At 39.5% G+C, this 20,193-nt stretch overlaps 1 protein-coding gene across 2 annotated transcripts in view; it reads left to right on the top strand.

Moving 5' to 3' along the window:
- Positions 1-20,193, top strand: part of LOC146331618 (sodium-coupled neutral amino acid transporter 3-like) — a 53,672-nt gene that overhangs the window by 28,523 nt on the left and 4,956 nt on the right. The window contains exons 3-11 of one of the 2 annotated variants that reach the window (XM_084733595.1): positions 1,408-1,440; positions 1,616-1,709; positions 2,948-3,063; positions 9,133-9,206; positions 10,327-10,419; positions 10,628-10,709; positions 16,089-16,171; positions 18,011-18,069; positions 19,145-19,291. In XM_084733595.1, coding sequence (XP_084589721.1) covers positions 1,408-1,440; positions 1,616-1,709; positions 2,948-3,063; positions 9,133-9,206; positions 10,327-10,419; positions 10,628-10,709; positions 16,089-16,171; positions 18,011-18,069; positions 19,145-19,291 — 781 coding nt within the window. The remainder of the gene's footprint in view (positions 1-1,407; positions 1,441-1,615; positions 1,710-2,947; positions 3,064-9,132; positions 9,207-10,326; positions 10,420-10,627; positions 10,710-16,088; positions 16,172-18,010; positions 18,070-19,144; positions 19,292-20,193) is intronic. The other variant, XM_084733585.1, reaches the window with a different exon arrangement.

The following is a 20,193-nucleotide window of genomic DNA, read 5'->3' as shown; positions in this document are numbered from 1 at the left end:
ACTCCAGTCTGCAGTGTAGCCAGGTCATAGACTTCAGGCTGCATGATCAAAGAAAGTTTTTAGGCTATATCATGATGACATTTCTATCTATATTCACTCTTTCTCTATCTGTGCTGCAAGTCTGCATCACCCTTTTTTTAATCAACTGATGCTCTTTTAGCGTTTTCTTGCACAAAACTGCCCATTGTTTTAGGTGTTCACGTGAATCACATTTTCCCCTTTTTAAAACCAGTTTTAGACAGCTTATTGAGGTGTTCCCAAAACGTGCTTCTTTGTTAAATGACATATCATCGACTGAATGTAAGAGACATGAGACAGACTGCATACGAGAAGCAAAATGTATAGTTGTTTTATATATTAAAAATGTTGGGGAAAAAAGGATTATAGACTAATGTTACTAGCATTTGTGGGAGATGCTGAAAGAAAAGCCCTGCTGCTGACTCAAAGAGATTTATCATCCAGGTGTGCATAAATTAAATCTTTACTGCATCATTACTACTGATAAAATTCATGAATTCATTCTGAAGCTAGCTATTTCCAGGGTGTTAGGAGGAATAGGCTGACATTATTCGTTTAAGTTAACCACTGTGTATGGTCATCAAGATGGAGTGTAGAACTACAGGGCCTCTCCGGCTCTGCAGGGCGATGTTTCTCAGCTCTCCAGAGAACCACATATCTAAACTACTTAACACTCAAAACTGCACTTCCTTTGGTCTTTAGCAATAGACCTGCCAAGTGTGAAGTCTATCAGAAAGCTGAAGGAGAGACAGACGCCAGACTTCTCTCATTCTAGTTAGGTGAGGTTGCCTCCATCAGCACGAGAACCACCTGATCCTCACTTATGGAGGCAAAGCCTGAATTCTGTGTACTGTAGATCAGCTTGAGGGAATAATAAAATATTATCTAACTGGAAGGCCTCGATGCTCATAATACATCAGGGAGAGATACAGTTAATTGTGTGTGTTGTGGTGAGAGTCATTATGTCACCCTGCTGCCCGGGGCAGCAGTTCAGCCTTGTCACTAGAGTGACTGTTTTGTAACAGCAGGGTTGCAGGCACAATCATTGTATCAGCAAATACCGTGTGTCCATTAACTGCCTGGTGATGTGCCTCTGAGCACGGCATTAGCCTCCTACCTGCTCACTGATTGTACTGTAATTTGTGCTGGATAATGGAGGGAGTTAAACGCCTGATTATCATGTCACTGGCTGTCACGTAATATTTTATGTGTCCTGTTTCTGTGTAATAGATGGTTTAATTAAAATGCCTCTCTCCAGGATACAGATGATAATTTATGGATGGTGCCTTCATTGTATTATTTGTCTTATTATATCATGACTGAGGGTGTTGTTTTTCCACTTTGTGCTCTCGTTGGGTGATGGATGGCCTCTCACTACACTGCTTGTAGGGAAACTGTACCCAATAATGCCCAGAATGCTAGGTATGTATTTTATAATAATGAACAGAGAATGCGCCAGATTTATTGTTCTGTCGACAGAAAAGCAACTTCTTCTTCTAAAACAGAGCATGTTCTATACAAAATAAATCATAGTTTGTGATGAATTTTGAGTGTTTTTGTCAATTCAGGTTCTTTGACGGTATTTTTTTCTGTTTAGTCCCCACAGAACTGAGAATACAGAGGCTAACCTGCCAGAGAGCCAGGAGTTCTTATCAGGTGTGGATGACAAGAAGACCCCACGTTTCACAGATGTGAGTTCAAACACAACCAGCTGACCCAGTTGAGTTAACAGGGTACTCGGTGTAACTGCAGTCAACTTTGTCCTCCGCTCCTTACTAGGCTCGTAGCATCTTCAATTTTGAAGATGGTTAAAAGATTATTAAAAACAACATATAACTTATAATAAACAAAATGCTAGCTAAATAGGTATCTAACAATTGATGTAGATTAACATTTTGTGAACATTAGCTGTCAGCTATTTAGCTATCTTGAAAATGTTGCTTTCTTTTCAATGTAGACAGGTCAAACATATAGCATGTCTGAGAACAGGAAACAGGGTCGTGTCTAGAAGGGAACCCTAGATTTATTATTTATTTATTTGATGTACAAAACTCTTGCAAGATTCATATGCATTGTTTCGTTATTGTGCACGTTGCAAAACTAATTATGATGTGAGAATGTTGAGGTTAAGATCAGCTTAGGTTCAACTGGTTAGAGTAATAGGAAGATCATGGTTTGGGTTAATATGATCAGTCTCAGGAGATCTTTCGTGGGTCTGGGGTTCTCTTCTAGATAAGGAAAAGGGGTGAGACTTAGGAAGGTCAGTTGGCTTTTCTCTTTCTCAATAGCCATGTTTCCATCAGTGTGTTTTATGAGCTCAGAAAAGGTTCACGGAATCTGCAAAATTCTGAAAACTTTATCTATTTTGCAAAAAAGCTTTTTACGCTTGCTTGAGGTGCTCTTAACCGTTTTTGAAAAAGAGTTTTGGTATGATGAAATCTTTTCCCACTGATGTAGAAAATATTTAACTCACTTGGCTGACAGTCTCCTCACAGCTCCCATGGCTCTAGAATACATCCATGATCACTTCACATTGCTCCGATGCAACCTTCCCCACATAATGATAATACAAGAAATACAAGAAATATTATATTTCCATCACATTTTCTACATTTTGTTTCACAATTTGCGGTTTGCCTGGAGATCTTTTTAATTATGCCATCTTGTTGTGCCCTCTTCTTCTGCAATGATACAACAGTCTTCCAACTGGAGAATTAGCAGCACATACTTATGTTGATGAACTAACTCCTAATAATTGCATTTTGTCAATTGACCAACATGCATAAAAGTATGTGTGTGTATGTGTGTATATATATATATATATATATATATATATATATATATATATATATGTATATAGACATGCAATAATTGCAGGTATGATAAGATAACATGTTTATTCCTCTCCTCTGTTTTGCTTTGATTAAAGTTTGAGGGAAAAACCTCGTTTGGGATGTCTGTCTTCAACCTGGGCAACGCAATCATGGGAAGTGGAATCTTAGGACTGGCGTACGCCATGGCCAACACAGGAGTCGTCCTGTTTTTGTAAGTTATTCATATTTTTATACTTGGAAGAAAGCAAGGATTACGATGAATGACTTACAGCCCCCAGATGTTGTCTGACTCATTTCTTCCCGTTCTTCCAGTGGAGGTCTGCGTCATACATAAATAGCATCTAATTGTGTCGTTAATGTCTTGCATTAACCAGGCAGCAGTCACTGTTTATGACACACAAGCCGATGACACGGGGTGCATTTGTTTGATAAATAAAGATTCAGAGTAATACCATATTGGAAATCATTTATGGGTGCTATATATGTGTGTGTGATTGCAATCACAAATGTAGAAAATACCCACATTGGTTCTGAGTGGTTGATTGTCTGTCTTGAACCAGTGGGAGTGTGTACTCAATACATCAGGGGCTTAACAAGCCTCCGCAGCAGCATCGTCTGTCAGGATAATGACGTCACAGTCGACAGCAGCTTCCCGGTTTTTCATCAACATTTTAACGCAGATGTTTTTTCTGCCTGATTTAGATGCACTGCAGTGAAAGGAATAGTCAAGCAAACACTTTGTATAGCCCCATGTGGAGGGAAAGATATTGTATCCTTGTTTCTGGTTCTGCTGTTGTCTGCCTTGGCTTATCATTATCTTTAGAACATTTAAAGATGTTCCTCAAATTCCAGTTCTGATTTTCTACAGGTGGTAATATGTTCAGACTGCAGGTAAAAGTGGCTCAAATCAGTTCTGTTTTTCTTTTTGCAGTGCAACCAAAGAATGAACGGTCATATCAGAATTCATGTGACCTTTATATCACTTGTGCAGAGTTTTGTGGGGAGGCCCTGATAGATGTGCTTAAAACTATACCAGTACTTTTACATCCTGAAATTTTGGGTGAAATCTGTTTCTGTGAAGCTATTCGCATCACAGTCCCACCGCTCCTTGCTCTGACTCTGCATCTATACACATCTCTGTACAGGTGTAGCAGACATTGCCTCACAAAAAGCCATAATTAAAGTTTTTTCTCTCTCGCTCCTCATCTTCCTCCCAATTATCATCTGTTCATGAGAAACAAAAAAATCGAGCAGTATCTGAGCAATAAGTATCCAACATATCCAAACTTGTCACCACTCAGCATAACAGCACACTGATTGGTTTGACATTTTTACAGTTTTGATCAAAATTAGAGCTCTCTGGCAAAGAGAAATAAGATATCAGGCTTTAGCTAAACAGACCATATTTGTTGGTAGCATCGGTTCATTGCTGGTTTTGTTTTTAATGGTATTTGTTGACAATAAGAAAATACAGAATATCTACAGCCTTTTCCTTTTAAAGCTTGTAGACTGACTAATATCTTGCTGTCAGGAAACTGTCAGCATTTCACTGGCATCATCATTTCGTTGCATGCCTGTCATGTACGGCGGTGACTCCATCATCAACACTTTTGTTGACCATCCAATCCGTCTCAGACTTATCCTGTCTAAATGTCCTGCCATCAGAGAGAGAGCAGGTTCAGTCTGTTACATATTACTCACGTACCCTCACTTAATTTCAGTCAGTGGACATAATTAATATTAATTGATTGATGGTGGCTAGATCCTGCATAAACATAATGGTGTCATGATATTGGAATGCCAAGCTTTACATGCACGTTTCAGGATTTTTCCAGCTGTACTTTGATCTGTTTGGTTGCATGTCTCTAGAAATAATCAGGATGGTGTTTCCAGAAGGTGATCTCACCACATAGCGCTGCCGACATCAACACTTTCACCTCTTTGTCTCCCTCATGTTGTAGTGCTGAAATTGGCTGAGCTAAGTATTTTTCTGTCCAAGATAACGGGGCGCTGCTGTATTTCTTAGAAAATCCAGGCAGTTCTGTTTATTTAACTAAGTATACCTGAATAAAATGACAATGCAGAGCTCCAGTGAGAGGTGAAACACCGTTTTTGATGTTTACGTAACCCTTGTCTCATTTTAAGTGGATTTGTAGCTGTGGTAAAGAACCAGCAGAGGCAAATTTGTCCATTTCAGAGCAAAATCTACCACATAAAAGTAATAACACATTCACATCAGGCTAGTTTTTATGTTTGACAGCTACCACCTCCCTAAAATATTATTCAAGGACATTATTTGAGCTCTTTTCCAAGGCAGTCATGTCTGTAGGATTTTCCCTCGTGTTAGAGAAAGCTTCTTATTTTGAGCTGAGTTGTGTGACTGTGGGTTTTCAAGCTGTCTGCCGTCTGAACTGGTTGAACCCTGTGTCACTGATGTATTTGACACTTGGCTAGACAGGAGCTGAAATGAACTCTAGCTGATTAGTCTACATTTTACTTTGATGAATACATGTAATCGCGTGCGAGTTAATAGTACGTGACTGAATACAACAGAGCAGGTGTATTAACCCACCCTGTTATAGATGAAAGGTCGTGTCTTTGTGTGCAGCATATCTGCATGATCTGCTACCAAACAATAGAGTTGCTACTGAGAAATTCAGGCAGGGTCAGCGACATATTTGGCAAAAGAATACAATTTCAATGTTTTACGTTAGGCTCCAGGCTGTTGATCGCCTCAAAACACATTTCATCTTTGTTCCTGGCAGCGTAATGTGTCATTCTGGACCATAGGTCCTGCTCCTGAAGGGGACAGGAGACCTAAAAATGAGGCAACCATGTTTGCTCAAACACGGGTAGGTAAACAAAGGCAAAATAAAAGCCAACATGAAAAAAAAACAGGTCTGTTGCTTGAATATTTTTGTTATATAGGTTGTTCTTGTTCCCTCCACTGACTCACTTGCTGCAGAACTCTTCTCCACTTTGTACCTTGAAGGATTATGAAGTGATTCACTCAACCTGCACACTGACGTGGGGCAAGATGCATCATCAGTTCACGCCACATTGTGTCAACATTTGCACATAATCATTTGTCTGTTGATTCATTACTGTAATTATAACCATGAATATACTGTATAATCAAAAGAACGAAAATTGAGAGTGGCTTGTTGGCTTATTATCATAGATTAGCCAAACTGTAGGCATGTTTATGGTTTACATGGCAGTGAGTACATCTGTACTAAGAGTACCAGCATGGAAGCTAAGCAGTGCACCTCTGGGATAGGTCCAGTAACAAAAGGTTTTTAGCCACTTAAAGAAGGTCCATCTAAAAAAAAATATCACTTTAAGTGTATGCTATATTTACGTGTGAAGATTCTCAGTCATCCAGGCCATGGTATTCATAGAAAATGTTGTCATAGGCAACTGGACCTGGTAGAGTTCTTGAAGATGTTTCGCCTCTCATCCAAGAGGCTTCTTCAGTTCAGTTCAGAACTGAAGAAGCCTCCTAGCCTCCTACAACAACCTTTTGTACATATGATATATTTATATTTTAACAACTTTACTTTGCTGTCAGACAGCATTATCAACACAGAAGTCACAAATAACACAGAAACAGGTCAAGGCAGAGGTAGACCAGCATCTCGTGTGTCCTATGATGTCAAAATTACTTATTTTGGTGATGGAGTTTGGTTTGTTTTGAGAGTGATATTTGGCTTATATGATGGCAAAGTAAAGCTGTGAAAACATTCTAAATGAGGCGAGCCCAAGCTTTGTCCCTTGGAGGGCCAAAAGCTAATGGTGGTCACAAAATCTTTTTTTTTTTTTTTTTGTATTGTTATGACGCACAGTGTTACTCTGCCCTCATTTTTTTCTTTCACTTATGGGCCAAATCAATTCCAAAGGCGGGCCAACTTTGGCCCATGGACCCCACTTTGGGCAGCCCTGTTCTAAATACAGCATACGCTTAAACTGTTATTGTTTTTGTGTAGTTGGACATTTTTTTAAGTGCCTAAAGTACATTTTGTTGCTGACCCTGTCCACAGCAGCTCACTGCTTAGCTTCCATGCTGGTGCCCCTTTCTGCTTCTCCAAACTGGGGCCATACTGATCGGCATCTACTATGAGCAATACACTGACTGTGGATAATAATTTATTATATCTAATAGTTGTTTGGGAATGTCCTTTGCTTCTGTTTCCCTTGAGGCCCGATGTTTCATATCACATCATTTTTGTTGGCGGGTGCAGAGGCTTCAGCGGGTCAGTGGCCTCGGCCTGGGTAGGAATGCAGCGGGGTGGAAAGCAACGAGCAGAGCTACAGTGACCCAAGTGTGTCAGTCTGTCTGACTGTCAGCAGATCTGTCCTCCCACTGCCACTTGACTAACGAAATCCTCCACCGCAAGTCAACCCAACATTCTTCCACACAGGCCAAAAAAAAAAAGCCAAACAAGGAGAAAAAAACTGTTAACTGGCAAAGAGTTTGAAGTTCAGATGAAAGACATGCTGTCTGGCTTTTCCTAAAGGAGAGAGGAATGGTGTGTGTGTGTGTGTGTGTGTGTGTGTGAGAGAGAAAGTTAATGTCGCCAACAGTAACAACAAAAGAGGAAGAAAATAGCAAATAGTTGCAATGGAGAGGACTGGGTCCGGGAAAGTCAGTAGATCAGGGACTCATTCACAAAACTTACTCATGCTGAGGAAAGAAGAAAACATTCTTGTGATGTTTCTTGAACATCTCCCTTAAAAGACGGTGGTAAAACCAAGTAAAACATGTAACACGTGCATCTTGCAAACTAGTAATGGATAGTTATGGGCAGCTTTTCCAACTGTTGTTGTTTGGTCTTTAATATGAGAAATTTCAACATCAGTGTTGTCATGTTACAAACAAGCAAATGTCTGACTTAGTTTGGATTTGATGACGTTGAGCCAACCTTGCGAAGTGGAGCGATGTGGTTACAAAAAAACACAGTTTTTATGTTTTTGTCTGACTTTATTAATCTCTCTTATGTTTTTTCTCATAAATATGTGTTTTTCTTGTTAATTGACCACTTTAATCTCAGACAGTATTTTTTTTTCTCCAAATTTATGACTTTAATCTCAGAGATACTGTAATTTATATAAAACTTAGAATGGCTCTACCACAAAATCTGATCACTGAGTCTGTAAAAGATTATGAATCTGAGGTAATGTCAGCTTTCGGCACTTGACAGGCTTCAATACAATCATTTCCGATATGGCCAAAAAGTATTGAGGTTTATGCCCAAGCCTAGTCCTAAAGCATTACGTTAACGGTTATTGTTGAATTGATACATCTGATTATGATTTTGGAGTGGATTACAGTTATTCCAGGAATCAAACAGAGAAATCAAATGATCAAATAGAAAATATGGAGGGTTATTACTGAATATTTTAAGATAATGTAAACACTGTGAATATGAGTGAGTGGAAAGAGAATGATTGTATGTGCGGCCTCTCTGGAAGAGACGTGTTACTGAAAATGTAAGGAAAGACTGATGAGGGTTAGTTCACCACTGAGGAACAAAGAGGAGATTAATGTTTACAAACGGATTTTCTTCATTCTGTCAATCTCAGCACTGTATTGGAAACGCTTCTTGCGAAACTGTCCATCTGGTGTGTGTGTGATTACTTAGCGTGTCACAGGGCAGAGGAGCTGACGGGGCAGCCTCCTCGGCTCAGCCTGAGTAACAGTTCAGGGTAAAGAAGAGTCACATGGACCCTGTTCTTACAACACAGTCTGTGTACATCCAGAACATGTATGTCTGTGCTGCAGCTGAATAAACAGCCTGCAGGGTAATGGACAGGGTAAGAATGTAGCATGTTGTCTTTGTGTCACCAGTTGCTTATTTTTTATCTCAACTTGTATTCTTATTTATTCTTATTCAATACTATTCTAATATTTATCACACTGATAAATCCAATTTCTTTTCCACTGTTGTCATTTATTGTAGTTTTATGCAAGTGCTTATACATATTTATAATATTTCTTACTCATTATCCTCTATTTTTTTATTATAGTATAATGCACATATATTGCATACTTTATGTTTTTCAATTTTTCTTATTATGTCTCTAAGCTTATATATATATTTCTATTCTAGAATGAGCAGCTGCAATCTTACCCATTTTTTTTCCATGGGTATCAATAAAATAGTAGTTTCTATTCAGTTGTTGCGTGAAAAATTAAAAATGTACTGTGAAAATGTGTTCTTTTCTGGTAAAAGAAGAGGTAGTAACATTGTACATGTCTGTTTTTGTGTGCCTGTTTCAGGATACTTCTAACAGTGGTGGCAGTCCTCTCATCATATTCCATCCATTTACTGCTAAAGTCATCTGGTATTGTAGGTATGTATGTAGTCTGCAGTATTGGGCAAGTTACTTAAAATGTCATTTACTGCATATTACTAGTTACTTGAATTTGAAAGTAATATACCATGTTACAATGTCTGTTACGTCTGTGTAGAGTAATGCCTTACACTAATTTTCACCACAGTAGCCTATAATTAGGCATAATCATATGGATGTCAGTAATGTGGCTTGCCCCAATATTGCAACACTTACGGTAAAAAGACACTGGCTCTGTGCATGCTCATGTCTCAGCTGTGTCTCACAGGTATAAGCATGACATAAAACACTGATAAATATAGCAGTTGTATATGGCAAAGTCAACTATATTGTCAATTCTTTCATGTGCACAAGACACAGAGAATTTCTCTGTCTCTCAAACCCTCAGTGTAAACATACAAAAAAAGTAACCAAACACTAAAAACAGTAACAAAATACTAGAATTTCAATATTTACAAGTAAAGCGAGGGGTCATTGGGGAAATAACAAGGCACAGAGAAAAACAAACAAAAATTGAAGATAGTTAAAGATAGCAAGAAAAAGATAAAGAATGAGTACATTATGCTTTAAGACTATTTCTTAAACAGTACACCTGTAAATGTGAGGTTATGCCACTGCACACACATTTTTATCTACAATTGTGATGACAGACACTTCTCCCATCATGCTAGTCTGCTGGATTGAATAGTTTGGTAACTTTTTGTTAGTGTTTGTAGTGTGTATGTTCAGAACGTGGTGGTTTATCTGCATTTCTGTCCTGGTTTATAGTTTTAACCATTAATGAGGTGACATTTCTTGACACCAGCTGTAAATGTTCAAAGTATATGGAGTTGTGGTGGTACAGTATAGTGACATAGTAAGTACGACTTTGTCATTGTGTGAGAACAAAAGCTCTTTTTTAAGGGGCTGCTGTGTGTCTTCATTCCACAGCATCGCTCATGACACCATGGTGGTGACATCCATAAATTAGCAAAACCTCAGATGACAGGATCACAATGTGTGATGCTACGTAACAAGTGTAGAATCCTAATTAGATTCACTGTCTCTTTCAAGTCGGAGACCTTGTTATTATGGTTTTAACACACTGATAAAATGCTTTTATCTGATATTTGTGGCTCAGGTATTCGTGCGTATGAGCAGCTCGGCTACAGAGCCTTTGGGACCCCAGGGAAGATGGCAGCAGGTATCGCCATCACACTGCAGAACATTGGAGGTGAGGCCACACAGCCAGCTGTCCCTGCACTTACACACATATTTCCTCCGACGTTTCCAGGATAATACTCATAGTATTCCGTGATTTTGTTGCTCGGGATTAATATGTGTGTGCTTACGTGCAAGGATGCTTCTTTTGTCGCACTGTACATAAGCCTGTGTGTACTTTAGCACTAACTCATTAGTGTGTTTGTATCTCCTCTCCACAGCCATGTCCAGTTATCTGTACATAGTCAAGTATGAGTTTCCTTTGGTCATCCAGGCCTTCCTGAAGGTGGATAAACCTGCAGGGTGAGTGCTCATTGCATGACATAAACATTTCCTTTTTATACTGTGCAGTAACACAAGGGACTTACACATACTGACATGTCATAAGTGAAGGGGTACATGTCAGATTTGTCGCTAACTGTACATGTTAATAGATATTTTTGCAAGAATGTTTGCAAGAGTTTTTTTTTTTTTTGTTTGTTTTTGATGAGTTCAGTTTAAGAGTGCAATTCAATTTTACCCCATATGTAAATACAGATGACCCTCTAATGCGCCCCTCCTCCCCCCATCCTCATGGATCAGATAGTTGTACACATGCATTTGTTAACAAGCTGAAGGATTTGGAACCAGCTCATGATCAAAAACTACAACAACTTTGCTAAGACCAAACATCATCAGCCAAAAATCAAGCAAGTGAAACAACACGAGGCATAGCAAGCCAGCTAATATTACTTACTAGTCCAACAGCATGAAGTATCTGTCCGACAGCCTTTTATTTCACAAAGTTCTTGCCAGTCCGACTTTTACTCTTGTCTGGCATCCTCTTGCTTGGTCACACTCTTTCACTTCATAGCTTCCTCTGTCCACATCCCCTTCGATTTTGCAGCCTCAGCCCTGATGTCCGTACTGAACTAGCTTTTTCACATAGCTAGCTGTTAGCTGAGTTGACAGTGGTGTGTGACATTGTGCCGTAAGCCGGATATTGTACCTGCTCTACCATGTAGTGCAAGAACAGCCGATCAGAGCGCAAAGCGAGGATGAAAGAGGCTCCATTCTTCCTGTGACAGTGTACCATCACAGTCATTTTGAAGCTGTATGGTAAAATATTGCACAATGTTACTTTAAAATCCTTTTATTTTTATCCTTGTGAGAAATTTATTGTTAAAATGTTTCTAAAAGCAAACCTATAGTCATTTTCACTTAACTTCACACAAAAGAACATCCTTGAGATTTCAGTCATGATTGATTGGTGGCAGCCATGGTTACCGGTGGTTTGAGCACATTTCTTGAGCAACTACTTTGTCAGAAATACAGATGTATCTATTTACAGTGAAGCCAAACAAACACATTGTTTTGCTAATTGAAATCAGACAAAAACTGGCCTTTTTCCATCTGGCCACGAGCGACGACCGACTGACTGCACACAGCACGTGTAGGAAGAGCAGAAAAAGTTAAGGGAGTTTGTTACCTCGTTCACAACTTAGAGGTGTGCAGCCTGTCGCTTGCACCTCCTCATCTAAAAGGTCATTGTGCCTGCTCTTTGTTTTTCCATTACTTCTGGCAATATTAGGGGTTAGTGGTGTAACAGAATGTAGTTGGTCCATGTTCCTTTCGGATCACGCTCCACGATTCAGCGGGCATGTCAACCACAGCCATTATAGTGTGAAATAGAGTCACTGTTTTAAAATGAAACCCAGGAGTGCCGGCCTGTGTTCAGATGTATGTAAATACGCACAAGCTGGTGTTTTTCAATTTGAAGCTTATACTGTACCTGACATGCTGCAGGATTTACACATTTTTGTACCTGAAGTAAAAAAATAAGACATTTTGAAATAAAAGTCATTGTTCACACTTCAAACACTTTAAATAGATCTGGTATAGTGTGACATTTGTAGACAATGCTATGTCTTCTAAATAAAAAAAAAAAACTATTTATGTTGAGAAACAAGCAGTGTAACATCTTGTCCCTTCTCCATGGGAACTTACGCAGCTGTCCATAGAAGAGTTCAGTCGGGCTGTTGTCAGCCAGTTGGCGGGTTTGGTGCTGCTCTGGATGCACCGAGCAGCTGGCGTTAGAACAGCTGTGATAGTGAGTGACCCTGGAGGAGGAGAGCAGCACTGCCACAGAGAAACACTCACATCAAAACACAGCAAGACTCCACGGCTGTAAACGTAAACCGTGGGATATCGCTTCCCAGCGCAGGTGTCCTCTGAAACAAACAACTCTCACTTCCTTGGATTGGTTTTCGAGTGCGATGTTACCCCCTGACCCCTTAACCCTTACCCCAGTTAGAGCCTCTCCTCACCTACTTTTCAGGTTTGAGAGAGGAGGAAATGGGCGTACGATGCAGTCACACAACCCTGTGTAACATGGGTAAAATACTTCATGGAGCATTGTGCCTCAGAGGGGTTGTCCCCTCGTATTAAAATGGAGTGATGACGTTTTGCTGCTTCTTACGAATATTACTAAAGAACAAGTGCATGTACTGTTGGTTTCAATCAATGGGGAAAGAAGACTACCACTGCTACCACATTTGCTCATAAATATTCAGATTGATGTGTGTCCCAGAAGTGATATAGCGGGACACATGTCCACATTGTTTTCTGGTGTCTGCTCTGTTTTCTCTGTGTAGCAGTGCCTGGTGCTGAAGGCCATGGTCAACAATCACTGTTTATTTGAAATGACAGACGAGATTGTTCCGGTGGCATTTCATCTTGTCAGTGGGCGCGTGTGTGTTTATATTGCTAAACTGTACAGGGGTGGACAAAATAACAGAGACACCTCATAGTCCAATGTAACAGAATACAACAGCTCTCCAAAAATACTATTTTATGATACAATTATATAATTGTACTGTATATAGGGTTTAGGAATACAACAATTATGCAGCTTTATTACAGCTTACAGTGATTGACTATTTTTGTTGACTGCATCTATGGATCATTATTTTTGGATTGTGTTTTTTAAAAAAATCTAATGGAATGTACGTGTCTTTAGCTTGTTATTATGATCATTATTTGCTTTTGGATTTACAAAGCAATAAAAATAAGATGTAGGAAAAAAACAATCAAACAAAAAACCCATGCAAAAGACAGATTTTTTTGTGAAAATGAGTAAAAACTGAAAAGAAGATCATTATTATCAGCGACACTGATGCAGTTTCAGCAAAAACTGTGAATTATAACTTTCACAAAGATTGTTGTTGCTGTTGCACTGCTGTTTTGTATTGTGTTGTATGAGCTTTGTCTGCCCTCTATATGTGTACACACACACACACACATATTTTTGTGTATATGTATGTGTGTGTGTGTCATTGGATGTGTGTTGTCTTTAACAAACCTGACCCTGGTCAGCCCGAGTGCACAATCAACAAAGACCCGAGGCTGTGATAGTGTTTGTTCATCAGTCTACTTATCAGAGAGCTGCTGAAGTTTCACTGTGCAGAGTGCTACATGTGTATTTGCTTATCAAGTTTCTGTCACTGTTTGTATTATTGTTGGCTGTGCAGTTGTGTGTTTGTGTGTGCATGTGTGTATCAGTGTTGGTGAGATATTGTGTGCCTGGTCCAGATGGCCGGAGGGCAGAATGACAACAGGATAGATGAGTCTCTTCATTTTTTTGAGTTGTGTGTGTGTGTGTGTGTGTGTGTGTGTGTGTGTGTGTGTGTGTGTGTGTGTGTGTGTGTGTGTGTGTGTGTGTGTGTGTGTCCAACAGATGTTACATCTCTGCAGTGTCTGCCACTTGATAGAAGACAAATTAATCACTGTGTCAATCTAAAAATAACTCATGGAGGTTTGTTTCCCAGACATGGCTGTACATTAAATCGTAACTTGTGGTACGTTGTGTAACTGAAGTGTTTGTCATATGTTCTTTCAAAAACTCCTCCACTCAGTCAAAATTATGTTATTTTTAGATTGGCAGTGGAATGTAACCACACTGCATTTGCACAATGTTTAGTTTGCATATTGCATCCCTTTGCCTGTGTGGATTTCCTCCAGGGACTCTGGTTTCCTTCGCAGTCCAAAGACATGCAGGTCAGGTTAATTGGTCACTCTAAATTGCCTCTAGGTATGAAAGTGAACATGTCTCTGTGACTGATTGGCGGTTTGTCCAGGTTATACCCTGTCACTCAGTGTCAGCTGGGAATGGCTCCTGCCACTCAAGGATAAGCAGGTATAGCTAATGGATGGTTGTATTAAGCCAGGGGCTCCCAAACGTTACCTGGCCAAGGCCCCCAAAATAGCATTAACTTACTGCCAGGCCCACCCTTTGCAACATGTCTTTAAAAACCCAAAGTTGACTGTTTTTGGCCTCAGCTGGGTGTTTTTAATTTAAACACTCATTTGAGAGGGTCTCAAAACAGAGGACACATTTTGGGCACACACATTTGGTGTCCATACTTTATTTATATTCCTGGAGTTGTTTGGATTTTTTTTTTTTTTACAGCTGAACTACTGTCAGCTTGTCTGTTGGTTGTCAGGTCTTGTTGTTTTCAAAAACCAGCTAATGACATGATGAATGATGACTTGACTGGCAGGAGGTTAGGGAGACAGGTGTGGCAAATATACCCCGAGGGAGGTGGGGCCCCCAACTTTGAAAGTGACTTTCCAAAGCAATGGGGAGAATTGATCTTTGGGAATATTGAATTTTTATATCAGTAAGATTAAACACTAAAAGTATGTTCAAACAGGTGTTCTGTCCAGTTCTGTCTGTTCCAGGAAATGTACTGTACTGCTATCACGACACATAATGATATATTAATCAGGCTATCAAATCTTGATTGTTAAGTATTATTCAGTTGTGCCTTTTGGCTGGCAAAGCAGTCTGCAAGCCAATCAGTCACTCAGTCAATCATATTGTTGCATTTTGTCTTACTAAGTGTAGTTAAGTTCTCTGCAGTTCTGTAGCCAAGATATTATAAATACTGAGGTCGTGGTTCTGGTCACTTTAATTGCACACCCCATTTATCTAAGAATGCTTTTATTATTAATTTTACCTGCATTAATTTATTTCAATTTGGTTATACTTTCTCTAGATTTTTATCTCAAAGATATCTATCTCAATGCTTTTTTAAAGCCTTCTCCACACTGCCAGGATTAATATTCTGGTGGACAAATGCAGGGAATTGATTTTTCTTTAATCATTTTGGCTGTCAAATGTTAAATTTAAAGATAATAAAAAAAGAAAAAAGACCAGATTCAGTTTAATAACCTATCATGTGTGTAATATCAAGTTCTCCTAAAAACATTTCCACAAACAACAGTGAGGCCATGAACTCTGTGTTGTAGCTACAGCCACAGTTCTTAGTGTCCAGTGGTTACAGGGAGCAAAGAGGCTTATCTTTTCCACTCTCAGTATTTCAATAGAACCAGGTGAGTTTGATTTGTGTTCTTTTCTGTTCAGCTGTGAATAAAACCGCTTGGCGATGCCAAGTAGTTTTGTGGCATAGTCGTGGCAATACAAAATAAACCTCAATCAGTAGCTCTGTTTTTTTCCACCATGTGAGCCTCGTGTGTGTGCACCTCATTTTCGAGCTACTCGCACACTTTATTCCCGTGTCCAGTTGATCAATATCTGACACACTGCAAACACTGAACAGAATTGAGATTGAAGGGAGCATTTGAGCCAAGTAATTACAAATCAATACATTGAATTACCTGTGTCTCTCTGTGTCTCTGCAGTGAATGGTACATGAATGGGAACTACCTCGTGGTCATTGTATCTGTTGCAGTAATATTACCACTGGCTCTCATGAAACAGCTTGGTGAGTATATAACAACAAGACATTCTTACAGTGGGATACCCATCACACTGGTGTTTCAGTGTGGGCTCACTTCTAAATCCTGTGTTGTGTTATGTTTTGCATGATTAGGTTGAAGCTGTAACTTCTCCTGCAGCCACAGATTATTGGATAACGTTAAACACTGAACTATTATAAAGCATTTACCTAAAATGCTTTAATGCAAGCTATTGTAAAAGCAGCATGATTGAAGATGAGTAACACAGTCAGCCAACTGGAGTCAGTATAAAAGCAGCCTGAGTACTGGTGTAAGAAGCTAAACAAGACAGGGTCAGCAGCCAAAAGTCATTTTTAGCCACCTAAAAATGTCCCACTTTAAAAAGTCAGTGTCTGTTAAACGTACACTAATTTTAGAATATTTTTGCCATTTTATCTTTTTGTCAGGCATTCTTTCTGACTGGAAACCACCATTATATAAGCCAAATATAGCTTTTTCCAAAAAGCCACCAAAATCCATTGCTAAAGATAGTAATTTTACGTCAAAGAACACTTGAGTTTCAGGTCTACCACTGCCTTGATTGATTAGCTTCTTTGTATTATTGTGTGACATTGTTGTTTTATAGGGTTAGTTATGATTCATGTTTCTTCAAAAACAAAAATCCACAGACCTGAAAATATAGGAATGAAGCCATGAATATTGTCTATCAGATGTGGTACATTACTCATCTCTTTGGGAATTTTTTTTTTTTTACCTTTCATTGCTTGCCAGGACCAACTTACTTTTTCTCCAACATCCTGCGGGGCTAGAGGCAGAAAACAACCAGTGGAGTTCACAGGGTTTTTTTCACATAGTTACTTGCTCAAGGGCACTTCTTCCAAGGAAATATTTGTCACCATCAGAGCTCAAAACTTGGTCTTTGTGCTTGAACAGAGAGAGAATAATTATATGCACATCACGTAGACTAGGTGCAAGGCTATCAGAAAACAGCATCAATGAAAAAATGTAAGGCCTGCACAAAGTTTTCATCTTACTAGGATTTTCGGCAGGTCAGAATGTTTAAAAAACATCCAAAACATTAACAATTCAATAAATTACATAGAAAAAAGCATATGGAAACAAAAACAGTAATGCAATGTAAAATATATGTAGACCATGTAGACCCACACATGGAATTTTTTTAGCTTTTACTAAAACTTGTTAATTTCAACAGAGAGAGGATTTTATCTGTAACCTCCCCTCCTGTCTTCTGCTTCTGTGACCATTCCCACTGTCGCCTTCCTGAGATGTCCCTTGGTACATGACTTGTGCCCCCCTCTGTTCATTGTGTAGCCATGTCTGATAATTGTAATCTAGTTCACTTTGAAATAGTAAGACCCTGTTGCTATTGTGACACGCACAAATCCAGCGTGTTTCACAAGACCGGTCAAGTGTCCGGCGGTGTCTCTGCGTTACAGAGCTTCAGATGAGCAAGTAACATGAAACAAAACAAATGGAAAGAAGAAAAAAAAAGCAGGGGAAGCCTGTTTGGATGTGAGAAAAGGAGGCGTATTGGCTGACCTCTCGTAAGAAGTCTGTCTCCTGCCGAGACATGGAGGACAACAGAGCCAGTCGGTGCAGTGGAGTAATGAGCTCCGACTCTCAGCACATTAAATCAGCCCAGTCCACCACCAGGCTCGAAGAACATTAAGCTGAAGTACAGTTCTGCTGAAAAATACTGCTTTTCCTCAGTAGTTATTAGATTTAAGCAGTAAGGGGAGATATTATACGTAGCTTATATTAGCATTTAGAGTAATATATTTCAGATTAAGCAAGACCTTGTAATCCCAGATGAGAGAAATGCTAATGAAGTGTTTGTCTTTTAGGATACCTGGGATACACTAGTGGCTTCTCCCTGAGCTGCATGGTTTTCTTCCTCATTTCGGTATGTCCTCTGACTCTTGGTATACATTAGGGCTGGGCAATATATTGATATTATACAAATATTATAATATACACATTACACTAAAGTGACGTAACTTCATGCCTAAGCGCCATCGACAGAAGCGGCTGAAGGTGTTATGTTTTCAGGCTGCCTTGACCGAATGTTTTCAAACCTGGCACAATGTCGACTTGGTTTCAAGGATGAACTGATTCGAATTTCAAGCTCAAATGTTTTTTTCCCCCGTAACTCAAGAATTCATATGCTAATAATGACAGCATTTCACACTCATCTCTCGTAGAATAAAATGATGAAGTGGCGGCATTTTATATCCAAAAGGTTAAAGATCAAGTTCACCGTGACATCATAATATTCAACTCAGAGTGAAACCAGCATGTTTCTTGGCAGAAATTATTCATACACATGTCACTATAGTGGCAACTTCTATTTTACCAACTACTCTTTTGGTAAAACCCTTCAAAATTTGCACTTATATATATTATATAAATCTGGACAGAAATGAATGTAAACTGCACTTTGACTGGTTGGCAGAGGAGTGATCCCTACAACATTGTTGAATTTGCATTTCAGAGAAAATATGTGTTTTGTGCTATATATCGTGTATTGTGGAATATCATAAAAACAGAGATATTCTTTATAGGCCATTTCGCCCAGCCCTGGTATACATACACAGATACTAGTTGTTGTTTTTCTTCTTGTTTCTTGTCTGTTGGCATCAACTTCAAAGCAGCATATTCAGATGCACTGCCATCAATCTGCAACAAGATATTTTTTTTCACCTTCCCACCATCTCTTTAGTATTCCTGACTCTCTCTACTCATTGCCATGGACTAATGTTTGCACGCTGCAGTTCCAGGCTGTGTTGGTTCTCTGTCTTTCTCTGACCTAGTTTTGGCTGTGTGAGCTGTAATCCACGCACTGCTCTCTCTTTCTCTCTATTGCTCTCTCTCTCCCCCTTTCCTTGGCTCCCTCAGTACCATATTTTCATCCTGTCTGTATGCTAACACTGTCCCACAGCCTTTGTTTCTGCTTAACGTTTCTCCTCTGCACTGTACAGGTCATCTACAAGAAGTTCAACGTCCCTTGTCCGTTTGTGGACTTTGCGTTGAACGGCACTGCCAGTGGGCTGAATGTCAGTGCGACAGATCCTGGAGGGGAAGATGATCCCGCCTGTATTCCCAAGCTGGCCAACCTCAACTCACAAGTAGGTTTACGCATGCATCAGTCTGAAAATGCAAAATCCACCTCCACTGCCATGGCCACTGACAGACACCCACTTATGTCATAGTCATCCTCAGCATGTTGCCAGTGATAGCTCACAGTCCAAGCATGGAAATCACATTCGGTTTGAAACACTCAGTGGCACACAAGAGGAGATAAGGGCTTTTATCAAGCTGTTAATGATAGACAATAGTCTGCGATTAATGCAAGGCTCATAAATGGACCATGACCCCTGAGCTGTCTGTTCCTGTCAGCACAAGAATAAAAATTGCTTTGGCATTCTCGTGCTTGCAGTGAGATCATCAAGTTTGCCCTTTATGGGCCAAAGAGACAGGTAATGAGTGAAATGGGAAAGACCTGACATTTCTCTTCGTACCCTTACTTTTTACACACAATACATGCCTTCACCACAGGAGAGGACTCCTGAAAGACTCTTAGTCACAGCTAGTCCCTTCAGTTACATTAAATTACTTCATTTTATTGAAACAGTTTTACCTTTCAGAGCAGTAGCAAATACTGATGAGTTGTTCCTGATTTTCATGAAATCCTATCAAGTCTCTAAAAGCAACCCTTAAAGGGTGGATTTCATGTGGATGTCCAGTCAGTGTTGATGGTAAATGTAGTCAATTGAAGCAATAAATTCTTCACTTGTGGTATACTGACCAAGAAAGCTGAGTTCTCATGTTGTGCCAGCAGTGGCTACATATACCAGGATGCATTGCACCCGACCTTCTGACGCCCTTGCCCATGTTGCTGTTTATCACCACCAGGGCTGGGCAATTAATTGAAATTTTATTGAATTGCGATAAAGCCTACTGTAATGTATCATGATGCAATATTTGTTAAAGGAAAATGTGTGTCAAAACACAATTTTAAATCAAATAT

This window comes from Lutjanus erythropterus, chromosome 2 (assembly GCF_056507025.1).
Source record: "Lutjanus erythropterus isolate fLutEry1 chromosome 2, fLutEry1.hap2, whole genome shotgun sequence".
In the NCBI taxonomy this organism is placed as follows: Eukaryota; Metazoa; Chordata; class Actinopteri; order Lutjaniformes; family Lutjanidae; genus Lutjanus; species Lutjanus erythropterus.
The sequence above is the reverse complement of the archived record's forward strand: the minus strand, read 5'-3'. Positions and strand labels throughout refer to the sequence as shown.